This window comes from Antennarius striatus, chromosome 12 (genome assembly GCF_040054535.1).
Source record: "Antennarius striatus isolate MH-2024 chromosome 12, ASM4005453v1, whole genome shotgun sequence".
In the NCBI taxonomy this organism is placed as follows: domain Eukaryota; kingdom Metazoa; phylum Chordata; class Actinopteri; order Lophiiformes; family Antennariidae; genus Antennarius; species Antennarius striatus.
In genome coordinates, this window is record NC_090787.1 from 19738156 (window position 1) to 19754673 (window position 16518).

Sequence of the window (16518 nt, forward strand, 5' to 3'; positions counted from 1 at the left end):
AAGTTCAACCCATGTACAAGCAAGATGAATCCTGACAGCATTCAACAACATGACAATCTGGGCTCCGATGGCAAGAAAATTCAGGTGCAGAAATGGAAAAGTGACAAGCCAGTTCCAGCTACATGTTCAAGGGGAAGATATATCATCAATAAAGGAAAACCTAATAAAGTGCCTAACAATGTGGCATTTTTTCACGGACAGGAGCAATGTTTCCAGGGCAGAGAAAGAGGGAGAAGAATGGCTAAGAAAGATTTAGAGGTCAGGATTACCACAAAAGTTCAAGACCTGGATCTTTCATCACCGGCTGATACCAAGATTTCGTTGAAAATCTATTAAATGTTCATGACAACGTCTGCACAGGTAGCTCAGACTTCCACCAAGCTTCACGCTAGCATTGCAATACTTAAGGTCTGGCCAGTTACAACTGCCCCTATCACCAGTGGTCGAAGAGTTCAAGGTGGCTAAGTGCAGGGTCGCAATGATGTGCAAGACTATGTCAATGAAAAGGTCAAAAACACGGGTGTCACATTGAGATCCGGATGCAAATGGGCAGCTGACACATCAGAAAAATGCGCTAAAGCTGAGGGATATCATCGGGGACCTATTCATAGGGAGGCAAGGACTCGGATCCATCGTTTCCAGCAGTGGGGTAACGCAGGCTCAAGGCAAAAAGGAGACATGATCCAAGGCAAGTCTGGCACCTGGAGGAGGAGATTGTAGAAACTTGGATCACAAGGAGCCTGGACAGAGTGAAACCTATTGAATCAGAAGATCACTTGGCTTGGACCCTGGAGGATGGAGCTCTTCCACATCCCATTCCCTGAAATGTACAACACCTTCCATCACCAACAAACCTCCTCAGATGGAGAATGAGAGAAGACCCACCGTGCAGGCTATGCAGAGGCACAGGAACCATGGCACACATACTGGTGGGATGCAAGATTGCTCTTGGCCAAGGAAGATAGAGAAAAGCCAAGACAAGGTCCCCTGTGCACTGGGTGACATTTCAGAGCAGGAGACTGAAAAAGTGGTAGTCCAACAAAAGACAGCCTGCACCCTTCATGCAGTTCGTCAGCCAAGGGCAGAAAGCGCCAAGGGGACCAATAAGGGCCTTCTCCAAACAGCACAATTATGGAAGATGGCAGTGAACCTGGAATGTTTGTTAGAAGTATGGGAAAAAAGCTGTCAAGGACCAGGACCTTGTCGAGCAGTGCAGGGACAAAAGACTAATGGCTAATCCAAGTTGAGGCAGGGGCACAGGTTTCCCACCACAGTCTTAGTAGAAGACCCTCGCAGAGCTGGGAGTACCGGGAATAAGACAGAAGTCTTGTGGTTGAGGGAAACCAGTGGAAAGAGAATATTGTTGGTTCTGGAATAGGATGGGGGGAGTAGAGCTGGGGGCCAGGAGAAGATGGGCAATAACTGGCCATCAATGATGGACTGACTGGAGGTTGTTTAGGGTCGAAACAGGCAACTAGAGGGCGTTTAGGGTCGAAACGGCCAGTGAAAGTTGGACACCTGCTGAAGAAATCTTTTCCTGGCTGAAAATGGCAGTCATGCAGTCATGACTGAAGCCCGTCATCAAAAATATATTAAACAGCACCCTGTGAGTAGTGGCTAAAACACAAACAGCTTAATCACCTTCAGTGCACACTGACTGTGACCTCATTCTATGGGCGTCCCAGAAATTCTTTTGAAACACAACTTTATTTCATATGTATTTTTTAATGTATGAAAGCTTATTTGAGCCCCAGAAGAAAACATCACTCAACATTCTGTTGTCTCAGCACCTTATATGTATTTATTTATGTAATAATCTTGACTGGTTTACTTAAAAAGATATAAAAGTTCAAGGATTTTTAAAAAAACTTAAATTAACAAGCGTGTGACATATCAAGAATCAAAGAAGGAAAGAGTACGTATAAAGTTAAGCTCTGATGGATGGCAGAATATAGGGCTCTGAATGGGCACACAGCCCTGAGGGAAACTTGGATGTTCTAGTTAACACACACACACACACACACACACACACACACACACACAGACACACACACACACACACACACACACACACACACACACACACACACACACACACCTCCTACGACACCAAACTAAGAGAAAACTTTGCTAGTTTGCATGAACATCACTTCAACGTGTCACACAGAGTGTCTGATGCCAGTAACTGATGGAACCCACAGCCACATATTAATACGCACAAATATCTACCGTCAGAGCTTCAACCAATGTACAAACTCATACAGCTGAGGACAACAACTCACATCCCACAAGTTAAGAAGTCGGGAATTTTCTTGTGTACTGCGAGCATCCCAGGGAGAGTGCTGAAGGACTGTTCCCACCAGCTAGCAGAGGTGTTAACAGACATCTTTAACACCTCACTGCAGCTAGCAACGGTCCCCAACTGCCTGAAGTCTGCCACCATCATCCCCAAAGGCCACTCAGTGAAGGACCTGAATGACTGTCGGTCGGTGGCCATCACCCCGATAGCCATGAAGTGCTTTGAGAAGCCTACAGGAGGAACCGCCCCACCGATGACGCCATCTCCTCTGTGGTCCACACATCCCTCACCCATCTGGAGAGCAGGGACTCCTATATCCGCCTGCTCTTCCTGGACTTCACCTCAGTGTTCAATCCCATCATCCCACAGACCCTGGTGCAGAAGCTGTCAGAACTGGGACTGTTTGCAACCACAAGGGACCTGGTCCTGGACTTCCTGGAGACTACGGAGCCTCTGGAGCAGGATCACCAGACTGAAAAGCAGCTTCTTTCCAGAGGCTGTTAGACAGCTGAACTCCTGTGGTGCTCTGTAGTCACCCTCACGATGTCACAATGTCCCGTATGTCACCATACGGGGCGTATGGTGCTTTTTTTAAGTGCAATAGACTGAATACTTGCTGAGAACCTAGTAGGAAACTGAAAATTTGCAATTGAAATGATTCAGTTAAACTGCTGCGATGGCGTGCTTACAACACCAAATTTATTCCAAATAGATCTGATGGCAGATTTTAAAAATGGGCTGCTAAAGGTCGAACAAATTATCTCTGATTTACTAAGGAGAGGACATCCCATAGCTCTGAATACCTAAAGAAAAGACACGACCTGGAACAAAAAGATTTCTATAGATATCTTTCAGTTAGAAACTATTTCAACCAAAATCTGAGACCAAATTTAGGTAAAACACAAACAGGAATTAAGAAAATTCTTTTGTCAGAATCAGAATCTCCGTGTGCTAACATTATCTCTAAATGACGTATATAAAGTTATACTCCATCCCAAATCAGAAAATACCTGGTATATAAAAGTTGGAAAAATAAGGCTATTTTATCATAACCGAGGATGCTTGGAAAAGAATATGCCTCATACAATAGATTTCAACCTGCTCGACTATCCAATCCACCAATCCACTTTATTTATTAAGCACAATTTAAATAAACAAGGCTCCCAAAGTGCTGCACAGCAACTGGATAAAAAAACAGAACAGACGCGCCATAAAACCATGAACATAATGCAGTTAAATAAAATATCAAAATAAAATCCAATAAAACAATTTAAAATAAGTTAAAAGCAGAAATAAAATCAGATCAAAACAAAATAATGTGAAGTAATACACAAAAACACTCTAAAAGGTGTCAAACACCAGGGAAAAGAGGTGGGTTTTAAGAAGAGTTTTAAAATGAGCCAGTGAAGAAGCCTGCCTGATGTACAGTGGGAGCCCATTCCATAATTTGGGAGCTGAAACTGAGAATGCACATTTCCCTCTGAGCTTCAGCCTGACTTTGGGCTGTATAAGGAGCAGCTGGTCAGCTGACCTGAGAGAGCGGTTGGGCGTGTACGGGTGAAGTAGCTCAGAGGGATAAGTTGGGGCGAGGCCATTCATGGCTTTAAAGGCAAACAAAAGGGTTTTCAAATGAATCCTAAAATGTGTGGGCAGCCAGTGCAGTGACGCTAAAATCGGTGAGATGTGCTCGTACTTTTTTGTTCCAGTTAAAAGATGAGCAGCAGCATTCTGGACCAGTTGAAGGCGGGCAATGGAGGACCCACTAACCCCCACATAAAGTCCGTTACAGTAATCCAGCCGAGTGGAGTACTTGGCATGAGTTCTGTTGGAAAAGTATTACTAGGTTTTTTATTACACCTTTGCAAAAGAGACATGTGGGAGGGGTTCCTGCTGCTGGAGGCAATGTGGGATGGATGACGCAGCTCATTATCATGTTTTCTGGAACTGTCCAGTCATTGTTCCTTATTGGCAGGAAATCCACAAGCGTATTAACAATATATTTGGAGTCAGTATCTCTTTTACTATTGATGACGTTTATATGGGAGACATTCAATTTGATGAATAAATAACGATAAAAGTTGGTTTAAATTCTTTTAGCTAGCTATTACAAGAAACTTGCTGAAACCCCTTTTACCCACTATAGATGAATAGACTGACATTATTAATGAAATTTATGTAATGGGGCAGATGTCATACTCCCTCAAAGTCCAGAAAGACAGATTTTAAAAGATCTGGAGTAAATGGACTGAGTATATCAAACCCATAAGACTGGACTTCTCTTAAATTATTGAAAAAAGGTCAAGAAAACTGTTTTATTGACCTAGAGTTGTTGTTTTTTTTAAATTTTAATTAAATTTTTAAATACATTTATTTCTTTTACTTCTTTTTCTTGGTTTTCTTTTTCTTCTAAATATGAACGCTTCCCATGTCCTTTTTGTAAATAATTTACACCAACGTTCACATAAAGTGTTAAAAACATTTGAAGGAGCCACATAAAAATGTACTGATCTGTGACTATTTACATGATAATGTCAATGTGTGTGTGTGTGTGTGTGTGTGTGTGTGTGTGTACAGTAAATACAGGTATATACTGTATATATATATACTGTATATAGTATACAGTATATATATATATATATACATATATATATATATATATATATATATATATATATATATATATATATATATATATACTGTATATATTATATATACATATGTGCTGGAGGCTGAATGTAAAGTGACAGGATGTGACAATGTCATTTGAAAGTGCTCTTTCTAAATAAAAATTTTAAAAAAGAAAACAAAAGAAAGAAAACCAATTTAAAAACAGTTCTTTTATCTGGAGTTCTACCGTACGTAGATGTCTCTCCCCTGAGCGTTAACCCATTCCTCAAAGGCCTCGGTAGTTTTTGTGTCATTGAAACAAAAATTAAATCACCTTGTCTCACAATGTTGAAAAAGTGTTCAAACATTGCTTGGCTGTTGCTGTAAGAGCAAAACTGGACAAGTCATGTTGTAAAGCTAACCACCTACTGGATCAAGTGGGTTTCATCAAGGTTACTTCTCATTCTGTGGTGTTTCTGGCATAAGTGTCTTTTCTGAGAAGAACTGCTTCTCTTCTTTTAGAGAAGAAGGCAGGAAACCTGCTGCAGACAAGTCGTTCATACAGATAAGAATGTACACAAGTCCAGTTCCATTCAAAGATTATGAGACCAAACACACACATTTGAGTGTTGTCGAAAAACAGCTTGTTTAATGTGGACGAGCGGCTTAAACTCATCTTGTCAAAGTTCCAAACAGGTTTGCAACAGCATGAAATATACCTGGCAAAACAAAATTATTAAAACAGGATGAAACCAGACTCTTTTCTGGTTGGAATGAAAACACATTTACATAAATTTGATAAATTTGATATATCTTTCACACCGTTAATATGCTTGAATCCCATACTGAAAATAAAGCTCTTTTTGACACCTGAATCCAAAGTAGAATCCCTGCTTGTTCAATGATGCATGAAATCTAAGAGATACGACCAACCTGGTCGATGTAGAAGGCCGTCCCCGAGCGGATCTCCCTCCTCTGCTTCAGGTCGGTCTCTGTGGTGTCCCTCGAGAGAGCAACATATTCAACTTCCCGTTTGGTCAACTCCTGGTCAACAACAGGGAAAACGTGGACACAACACATCAAATTTTGTTACATACTTAAATAAGAAGAGAATTTTATAACAGCTTTCAAGCAACACTGCAAAAGGACATGTTGATGGTTTTTAGAAAACAGGTGTAATGTGACTGCCAGTCCTGGTGAAGTTTTGCTTTTTTAACATAAGCACATCAAGACTGTCACACACATCTTTCTTTACCACGCCTGTTAAATTATTTTAATGCACAATTTTAACATCATATACTGTAAGTGTATGTTTTTAAGCTGAATAAATAATATCCCTGCACTTCTACTGCTTTCCCTGCATATATCATGTGAGCAGCTCTATAACACCCAACAAATTCAACAGACAGACTGTGTTGGATGTGCAAAAAAACAGAAACCAGTCTTGGTGGTGCTCTACATACATATGTACATAAGTATGTATGTAGAGCACATAAGTAGCACAAATAGGACGTGTTTATGCTTCTTTGTTCTGCTGCTGATTGCTACAGGTTTTCCTCATGAATGATGGATTCCTTCAGAAAACATCCTCCTCTTCAATTATGTATCTTTCATTTACTTTCATGCGGTCAACTGAAGTTGTAAATGGCATAGAAGATCGGGCGATGGTGGAGGCAGAGGGTCCACCCAACACACTGCTCCTTTAAACAAAAACAGCCCAGCTGCTTGGACAGCAGTGCTCCAGGGGGGGTATGTCTGACTTTAAAGGGGAAGAAAGTTTACCTCAGACTCGAAACACATCTATGGATAATTAACAGCTCATGTCTTACTCTCAACCTGACCATTGACCATATTACAGGGATGTGCACACACCAACTGAACTTGCACTATGGACTTGGAGACCAAATAGGTAATACTGAATTTAATTTAATTAAATAAAATTGACAGATAGAAGCGAATCACAAGGTAAAATATAACAAATATTTCATCTTCACAAGCTGAACAACAGACTGATGAAATACGATGTGTGTGTGCATGTACAGTACGTGTGTATGCGTATGTGTGTGTACTCACAAGGTACTGCATAGCTATGGATCGTCTCAGGGGTCCTGGAGGACCAATCAGAAACACATCCTGACCTAGAAGGTCTTTCTGCATGATCCATCGTAGGTGCTGAGCCACTGTCTGAGGTAGAGAGTCTGAAACTAATAAAACCAAATGAAGATCATCACACTAAGAGTCTGCTGGATATCTTTATAGTTTTACAGTTTCTACAATATATATATATATATATATATTACCTCATTGCACATACCTGTTTATGTTGTACATATCTATTTTATTTTACATATTTTAGTGTGTAGTTCTTCCCCGAGAATTGCCAACTTATCGTGGTGGGGGAGTTTGAGTGTCCGAATTTACCCAGGAGCTATATTGTCAGGGGCTTTATGCTCCTTCTAGGGTCTCCATTGGCAAACAGGTCCTGGGTGATGGGCCAGACTAAGAGCACTAACAAGACCCCTATGACGAGTAAAATATCAAGGACTGTGACATTGTCCGGTATGGCGTAATCGGGACCCCACCCGGGAGACCAGCCCAGGCTTGGGGCTCGAATGCGAGTGGGTGTCTGGTGGCCGGACCTCTGCCCTCTGCTCAGCCCGAAAGGACGAAAGGCCCAACCTCCGTGGACTCACCACCCGCCGAGGAAACCGTGGGGGACGGGTGCAGTGTGGATTTGGTGACAATCATCAGCATGGGGCTTGACGACCAAATCCCCAGACAAAGAGTCTAGCTCCAGGGACTTGGAATGTCACCTCGCTGGGGAGAAAGGAGCCAGACCTTGTGAGGGAGGTTGAGAGGTACCGACTATATATATTCGGGATCAAGTCCACCCACAGCTTGGGGTCTGGAACCCGAACCCTTGAGAGTGGTGGACTCTCCACTTTTCTGGTGTTGCCCTAGGTGAGAGGCGGAGGGCTGGTGTGGGCTTGCTTATATCCCCACAGCTCAGCCGTCATATGTTGGAGTTCACCCTGGTGAACGAGAGAGTCGCGTCCTTGAGCCTCCTGGTTGGGGACAGGTGTCTCACTGTCGTTTCAGCCTACGGGCAAAACAGCAGTGCAGAATACCCGGCCTTCTTGGAGTCCCTGGGAGGGATACTGAATAGTGCTCCGACTAGGGGCTTCATTGTTCTCCTTAGGGACGTCAACGCTCACGTGGGCAATGACAGTGAGACCTGGAAAGTGGTGATTGGGATGAATGGCCTCGCCGATCTGAACAAGAGTGGCGTTCTGTTATTGTTATCTGTTATTGAGAGTCTGTTGGGAACGTCTGGCAGAATCCTCTGTCAGTGAGGTCTTCAACTCCCACCTCCGGGAGAGCTTCTCTCAGATCCTGCAAGAGGCTGGGGACATTGAGTCAGAGTGGACCATGTTCTTCACCTCCGTTGTCGAAGCGGCTGCTCGGAGCTGTGGTCGCAAGGTCTTTGGTGCCTGTCACGGCAGTAACCCACGAACCCGGAAGTAAGGGATGCCGTCAAGCTGAGGAAGGAGTCTTATCAAATCTTGTTGAATTATAGGACTCCAGGGGCAGCTGACAGGTACAGGCAGGCCAGGCATACTGCAGCCCGAGTGGTCGTGGAGGCAAAAACTCGGGTCTGGGAAGAGTTCGGGGAGGCCATGGTAGAGACTATCAGTCAACCTCGAAGAAATTCTGGCAAACCATTCGGCGCCTCAGGAGGGAAAGCGGTGCACAGCCAACACTGTTTACAGTACAGGCAGAGAGCTGCTGACCTCGACTGAGGATATTGTCGAGCGGTGGAAAGAATACTTCGAGGATCTCCTCAATCCCTCTACCATGTCTTACACAGAGGAAGCAGAGCCTGAAGTCTCAGAGGTGGACTCGTCCAGTACCCGAGCTGACGTCACCGAGATGATTGCCAAACTCCTTGGTGGCAAAGCATCGGAGGTGGATGAGATTCGCCCTGAGTACCTGAAGTCTCTGAATGTGCAGGGACTGTCATGGTTGACATGTCTCTGTAACATCGCATGGCAGTCAGGGACAGTACCTGTGGATTGGCAGACCGGGGTGGTGGTCCCTCTTTTCAAAAAGGGGGATCGGAGGGTGTGTTCCAACTATAGGGGGATCGCACTCCTCAGCCTCCTGGGGAAAGTCCACTCCAAGGTACTAGAGAGGAGGATTAGACCGCTAGTCAAACAGCAGATTCAGGAAGAACAATGCGGTTTTCGTCCCTTGCTGAGGGCTGTCCGGTCCCTGTGTGACCGAAGCCAGAGCTTGGTTCACAATGCCGGCAGTAAGTTAGACCTGTTCCCAGTGCATGTGTGCCGGTTCACTTCACAAGAAGATCTGGTTAACATTAGGAAATGCAGTAAATCGTTGCCACTGAACAAGGTTGTTAAGAAAAATAAACTGAAATATTCACACTTATAGAGACTGAGACAGAGAGAGAGAGAGAGAGAGAGAGAGAGAGAGAGAGAGAGAGAGAGAGAGAGAGAGAGAGAGAGAGAGAGATAGGCAGAGAGAAACAGACAGAGACAGACAGATAAACAGACAAATAGACAGAGAGAGACAGACAAGCAAATACAGAGGGAGAGACAGACAGAGGGAGACAGACAGACCAACAGACAGATTAACAGACAGACACACACTTTATTAATCCCAGAGGAAATTGTGTATATCCGCTGCTCACAGACATAAATGCACATAAATAAATACAAGATAAATAAACACACAATAGAAGAAACGCAGACAACACAGGACAGGACATACTACAGGACATTTACTACACTACAAACAGTCTATTATGTTCCCTTTCATTCAAGCGGCAGAAGACAAACCCTTTCCGTAATGATCACAAACATCACATCAACCACACAGACAGAACGACATACTGTGTTTGACAGGAACCAGTTCTGGATTCTGGGGCGTTTTCACTTTGTACGAGATCTCTCCAATGTTCACTGTATCACCTGCAAGAAACAAGACAATCAGCACACAGGCCAGCAAAGACATCCTCACCCACGTATGGACATTTATACCTGTTATTGTCTGCGATGGATGATAACAGTTGAAAAAATTTATTGAAACCCTATTTCACAATAGATTAGGTTTCCCGTCTGGTGATCAACTGACTGCTACAGCAAAATAAAAAAGAAAGAACTCAAATACCTAAGTTCCTTGGACCCTACCCTCACCCTGCCCTGCCCTCCCCCCAGCACCTGACTACCTCTCTCTCTCCCCCCGTCAACTCAGGGACTGCGCACACGTCACTTCCCCTACGGGATTAGAGTGTGTGTAGAAATGTTTACCATCCCTTTGTGTTTCATCTCGTACTTTGTACTGTACTGTCTGTTCTACTGCCTGTGTTGTCCTGTCTGTATTGTACTACCAGTGTTGTACTGCCTGTATTGTACTGCCTGTGTTGTACTACCTGTTGTACTTCCACTTGTTCTACTTGTGTTGTACTACCTGTTATACTACCTGTTGTACTTCCTGTTGTACTTCCTGTTGTACTTCCTGTTGTACTTCCTGTTGTACTTCCTGTTGTACTTCTTGTTGTACTTCCTATTGTGCTTCCTATTGTACTTCCTGTTGTATTGCCTGTTGTTCTGCCTGTGTTGTACTACCTGTTGTACTTCTTGTTGTACTTCCTATTGTACTTCCTGTTGTATTGCCTGTTGTTCTGCCTGTGTTGTACTACCTGTTATACTGCCTGTTGTACTACCTGTTATACTGCCTGTTGTACTGCCTGTTGTACTGCCTGTGTTGTACTTCCTGTTGCACTTCCTGTTGTACTGCCTGTTGTACTGCCTGTTGTACTGCCTGTTGTATTGCCTGTTGTTCTGCCTGTGTTGTACTACCTGTTGTACTGCCTGTGTTGTACTTCCTGTTGTACTTCCTGTTGTACTGCCTGTTGTACTTCCTGTTGTACTGCCTGTTGTACTGCCTGTTTTACTGCCTGTTTACCGTGGGTCAGAGAGGACTGCAATTTCATCTGTGCTGTATGTCGTGCATATATGGTACACTTGACAATAAAGCTGACTTTGACTTGGAAAGTTGTTCCACACTCAACATAAAACGCTCCTTTTAATGAAGACACCATCATCAAAATGATCTAAATCCTCAATTTCATCGTTCGTTAGAGACAAAACGACTCAAAGCGTTTCCAGGATCTCTGCTGAGGATCATTTAGTGTCTGCATCAGTCAGGATGTTTGCAGGAACATTTACACTGTTTTATTCCATGTGGTTATTTAAAACATGATCAATATAATGTTTCGTGGCTAACTCTTTATACACTAGGAGTGAATAAGTTTGTTCTCAGGTAAAGCAGACTGGCAGTGGACGAACACACCTGGTTCACCTTTCCCCTACCAGCTGACATCACCACACGTCACACTGGTCACGTAAAACTGACAATGACGTCAAATATCTGAGGACTAACGAACAGCCTCCACGCGTGGGCCGCTTCAGACCGATCGATACGTATTCACTGTGTTTCTGTGGCGTGTCAGGATTGGTGAGTGGAGAGGAAAGCTCACCGGAGGATGTGTTGACCAGTCTGACCTCATGTGTTCTCCATACCCGGCCGTCCCTTCCCAAAACAGAACCCAAAATATTCCGAATTCTCCTGGAAGCGATTACCGCAGCGGTTCTGTTCCAGGATATCTGGGAGTACATTTTTTACTTAATCTGTTCTAATCCACAACATACTGAAACCAAAGCCACACGCTTCTGCACAGACCTGTGTCATAACATGTCAGCTCATTCAGTGGAGGTAGGAAGGAAATAAAGGTGAGCCCAACCGGTCCGTCTCGATACTCTTCCGGAGTTGTTCGGAGGACTTTTCTAATGGTTCCGGTTTACTTCGACGTTAGGCTGCGTTCAGACTGGTCGCCAAAATCCGATTTTTAGCCCATCACAATTGATATGGGATGTCTCTTTTGTATTCTGAACAGTAAAATAACACATGAAATCCGATTTTTGTGGGACGGATTGAAACCACATTCGGGAAGTAGTTTCATATCGCATTTGGACAGAAGCATGCATCACGAAAAAAAATAAAGGGGAATGGAAGAAATAAATTAAATGGTTATATTTATCCAGTGATGTGTATTATAATTATATTTATCCAGTGATGTGTATTATAAAGTTATAAAGACCTGCGGTGAGGCCCCAGCCAGCCGAGCCTCCCCATGGATGGCGCAAAGACTCGGCTGACAGTGAGACCGTAATGCTATCTCTCTGTATGTCGCTATTAAAATGTTCAAACTCATTTACTATATGAACTAAATTTCCATAGTTTTGCTAATGTATATCATGCAATGTGTGTGTTTTTTTATTATCAATAACTTTATGTGTGTAACATCTTTCTGAAATTGAGCGATCCTAAAAAAGCTGGGAAGAGGCACTAAATGAGGCACGCAGTTCTCCTGCCTCATGGTAGGGGGCGCTGGTGATCCCAGGGATTCTTCTCAGGACTCCTTGGCTGCAGAATAAATGACAGCAAACTATAATCTACAGTCAGCCAGCCAAGTGCAGCCATTCATTAGTTTTATTCTGCTCACCTTGTTTTATTATAAAAATGGGGGACTAAATACCTCAACTCAAAATTTTTTCGATGCTTTTGTTCAGAGGGAGCTGCACATGTATTTCATTTACAAGTAAACATAACAATAAACAAACATGTAGGTAACAACACAACGTTTTTTTAATCAGATGTCCTTATTTATGCGTTACAGTTTTTATGTGTAAATAATTCTGCTACGAGACTTTAAACAACTGATTGGTTTTGACTGTCACTTTACACGACGCAAGAGTGACTGCTTGTTATGGAGTGTGGAGGACGCCTCCACCCTGACGCCTTTGTTATGGCAACCTGTCAGATCTGCCAATGATGTGGCCCAGTCTGAACAGCACAAGATAGCATTTGGACACTTGATAAAAGCATTGTGGACAGTCAGCCCTACAGATCAGCTATAGAAGGAAATCTGACTGGTATCCGATTCGCCTGCAGTCTGAATGCAGCCTTAGAAGCGAAGCTGCTTTGACGACTAACTCAAAAGAAACCAGATTGTTCACTGTTAGGCTAATAAGTGTCAAATTTGATTTCTCTGAGACACTTAATTGATGCTTTGCCCATCAGAGTGTCTTCACATGCTATCTCACCAAACGATTGATCTGGTACATTTTTATATTAACACCAACAAGAACAACTTTTAACCAGGGTGCAATTTGTCAAAAAACAGGAGGGAAGAAAAATTAAACAATCAACAGGCCTAGTTCTTTTTTTAGGTCTAAATGAGTCTAAATTCCAACTAGTTGAACAATTATATACAAACTTAAAAGGCATGAAACCTTTACTTTTCTGTCCTCTCCATGACATCTGCAACTCTCTCTCTGTTCGTGCTCTGTCTCTATCCCCATTGTGTTTCTTGTCCCACCTAACCGGTTAAGGCGAGTGACCGCCCTCCAGAGTCTGGGTCCTGTCCGGAGTTTCTTCCTCAATGAGGGAGTTCTTCCCCGCCACTGTTGCTTGTTCTTGCTCTGGAGGGTTCTGTTGGGTTTCTCTGTCTGTTAAAGCGCTTTGAAATGTCTGAAATGAAATGTTGAAATGTGAGTAAGGGGTATATAAATAACGGTTGATCGATCGATTGATCGATTGATTGATTGATGTGAAAGATGAAGATGATAAACATGATTTAATTAAGTTTCAGCACCATGAATAAGGGCTAACATGACCTGAGGATTTAGCCTATTGCTAACAGACAGTAAAACGAAACATTAACACCCCATAAATTCAGATTTTACGTGCCATGTTAACATGACTCAGTAGATCTCAGACAATTTACTCTGATGTCAGACCCCATGTAGTCTTTTCATTTTAACCTGTCGGAGCGTCATCCTCAGGATTTTGTCCGTCTATCCATGGTCCTGAAGCATAATTAGACATCGTCATTATCTTCATCATCTTCCTCTTCCAAATCATGGCTGGCACAGGAAATTCAATGTTTTATGTCTTTTTAAATTTGGTTGAATGTTCAACTGTTCAGCGTTTAATCTCCTAGGGCCTACCATCAGCCTAAAAAAGAATTAGCCCTGTGACTTGTTTACTTTTACATCCCGCTTCAAAGCGGTGATGTATTGTAATTGTCAGTGTTCGTGTTTGTCCGTCCGTTCGTCTGTCCGTTCGTTCGTATGTCCACCGAATGTCTTCACAACCGTTGCAGATTAAAAGATGAAACAAAAAGCAGATTACTTGGGTGGCAAAGGGGATGAAAATGAGATGATGACAGCGGATAAAGCGGTAAGAAGATGAATGAGTTGAATGAAAATGAATGAAAACCTTTGCGACTCCACAAAATGTAGCTGTGGAGTCGCAAAGGTTTTTCTCTTAAAGCCAAAATTCACATCAGGGTTCCGTGTCTGAACACCAAGACATTGACCACTGCCAACCCAAGAGACCCTGACAAGTGTCTCAAGCATCTCAGAACCATCTGGATCAGAACCAATAGTTCTGGGATGCTGCTCTGTGGAGCCACAAAACCAAATTGAAGCCTTTGGGGCCTCTGTAATATAATAATATGTCTGGAGAAGGAAGAATTAAGCTGAATCTGAAATGAACCGTCTACCCACAGTGAAGCTCAGTGGGGTCCATGATGCACTGGAGCAGCTCTGATTCCACAGGAAACCTGTCGCTTGTCAGATGATAACCATAAAGGAAGGAAATCCTACAAGAAAACCTTCCTCTGTGAGGAATCAATGGACGTTCAAAAAGGACAATTTCCCAAAGCAGATCTCAGAGTTCACCGAGGCTTGGGTCTAGAATAAGTCCAGGAAGATTGTTATAAGAAGTAATCAGTAAATTTAGGTGGTATCTACTTTTGGGTTTTCATTTGGTGACCATCTTTTTTATTTTGTTTTGCCTGATGAAACAAGTCTTAAATTTGAAAGGCAATTGGGTGGAGTACCATTTGAATCTGTCTTTGATGATGGTCATGGGGTCAAGAATGCTCCTGACATTAATGTACTGAGTCATGAGCATCATTGGGCTCTGAGATTCAATTTCAAATGTGGATAACTTACTCAGCAGCATGGTGGCTTGATGACACAGTGGGTAGTACTGTCGCCTCACAGTAATAAGTTTTCGGGTTTGACTCCCTTCTGTTTGGAGTTTGTATGTTCTCCCTGTGTCTGCTTGGGTTCTGTCTGGGTTCTCTAGTTTCCTGTAACCTCCAGAAACATGCGCTTCATGTGGATTGATCGGTTTCAAACTGTCCGTATGTGTGAGTGTAAGTGGTTGTTCATCTTTCGTGAGGATCAGAGATGTGCTGGCAGAGTGTTTAGAATATCTCTCCACCTCTTGCCGCTAAGTCCTCTGGGATAGACTCCAGCAACCCACATGACCCATGAGAGTGGAAGAAGCCATACAGAAAATGAATGTATGTATAAGATAATCCTAAATATAATAAATATCGCCCCACCTATATTTGAATAAGCTCACTTGAAAACCTCACGGTGTCATGCTTCTAACTCCACCCACTACCAGTCAATCAGGCGCCCAACCAATCAAGGCGCATCTGCCAGAAGGACTCACGTGGACAAGAGCTACCGAGAGCATCGTGGAATTAAATAAACAGCTGTCACCACAAAAAATACTCTATTTTCTGTTTAATACCCATTGACATATAATGTAAAAACACTGTACACAAGAAAACAAACGTTTTCTTGTGTATAGTTTTGGCTGGCGTCTACCCGGAAGTTCGGGCCGCTAGCCGAGTTAGCCATGTCTCTCACTTACGGAGCCATTTTGGTTTCGTCCAACACAGTGCTTTATATTCTTTGATTGTGACGGACCTCACGTTGTCGTGTGGGGAACCCTGATGCTGTATTGACCAGTACCGAACTCACGAAACCAGCGTCTACCCGGATGGCCCGACCGTAACGCCGAAGCGGCCTTCGTCTTCGCGTTCGTCCGTCCCACACACACGGAGCCGTTACGGCTTTGTCGGACACAGCAGTTTGTTCTCTTGTGACGGCGAAGAAAAAAACAAAAAACAAATGCAGTCTGACATTATTGTTTTATCATGGAATTTCCACAGGTTCCCACTAGTATAATATAATATAATATAATATAATATAATATAATATAATATAATATATAAACCTGATATAAAAATAATTTGAAAATAAGTAGCCACAGGGTCTTGGGACCGGAGGGTGGTGGCTTCAAGACCAGTGTGGACCAAAGAATGGAGTGTGAACTGCTAGCTTGACGAGTGTCGGTTCACCTGCTGACCACTGCCTGGGTGCCCTGGAGCAAGGCCACTACTACTACTACTACTACTACTACTACTACTACTACTACTACTACTACTACTACTACTATTACTTCTTCTTCTTCTTCTTTTCCTTTTGGCTTTTCCTTTCAGGGGTCTCCACAACAAATCAGTGTCCTCCATCTAACTCTGTCTTCTCATCCTCTTCTCTCACACCAACTACCTTCATGTCCTCTTTCACTACACCCATAAACCTCCTCTTTGGTCTTCCTCTAGACCTCCTGCCTGGCAGTTCAAAACTCAGCATCCTTCTAGC

At 43.1% G+C, this 16518-nt stretch overlaps 1 protein-coding gene across 1 annotated transcript in view; it reads right to left on the reverse strand.

Annotated features, from left to right (window-relative positions):
- Positions 1–11694, reverse strand: part of vwa8 (von Willebrand factor A domain containing 8) — a 64904-nt gene extending 53210 nt beyond the window's left edge. Inside the window, exons 1-4 of the mRNA XM_068329209.1 lie at positions 11466–11694; positions 9817–9894; positions 6980–7110; positions 5840–5950 (exon numbers count right to left, since the gene is read on the reverse strand). Of these exons, the coding sequence (XP_068185310.1) occupies positions 5840–5950; positions 6980–7110; positions 9817–9894; positions 11466–11604 (459 nt within the window). The 5' untranslated portion in view covers positions 11605–11694. The remainder of the gene's footprint in view (positions 1–5839; positions 5951–6979; positions 7111–9816; positions 9895–11465) is intronic.
- Between the last annotated feature and the right edge of the window lie 4824 nt (positions 11695–16518).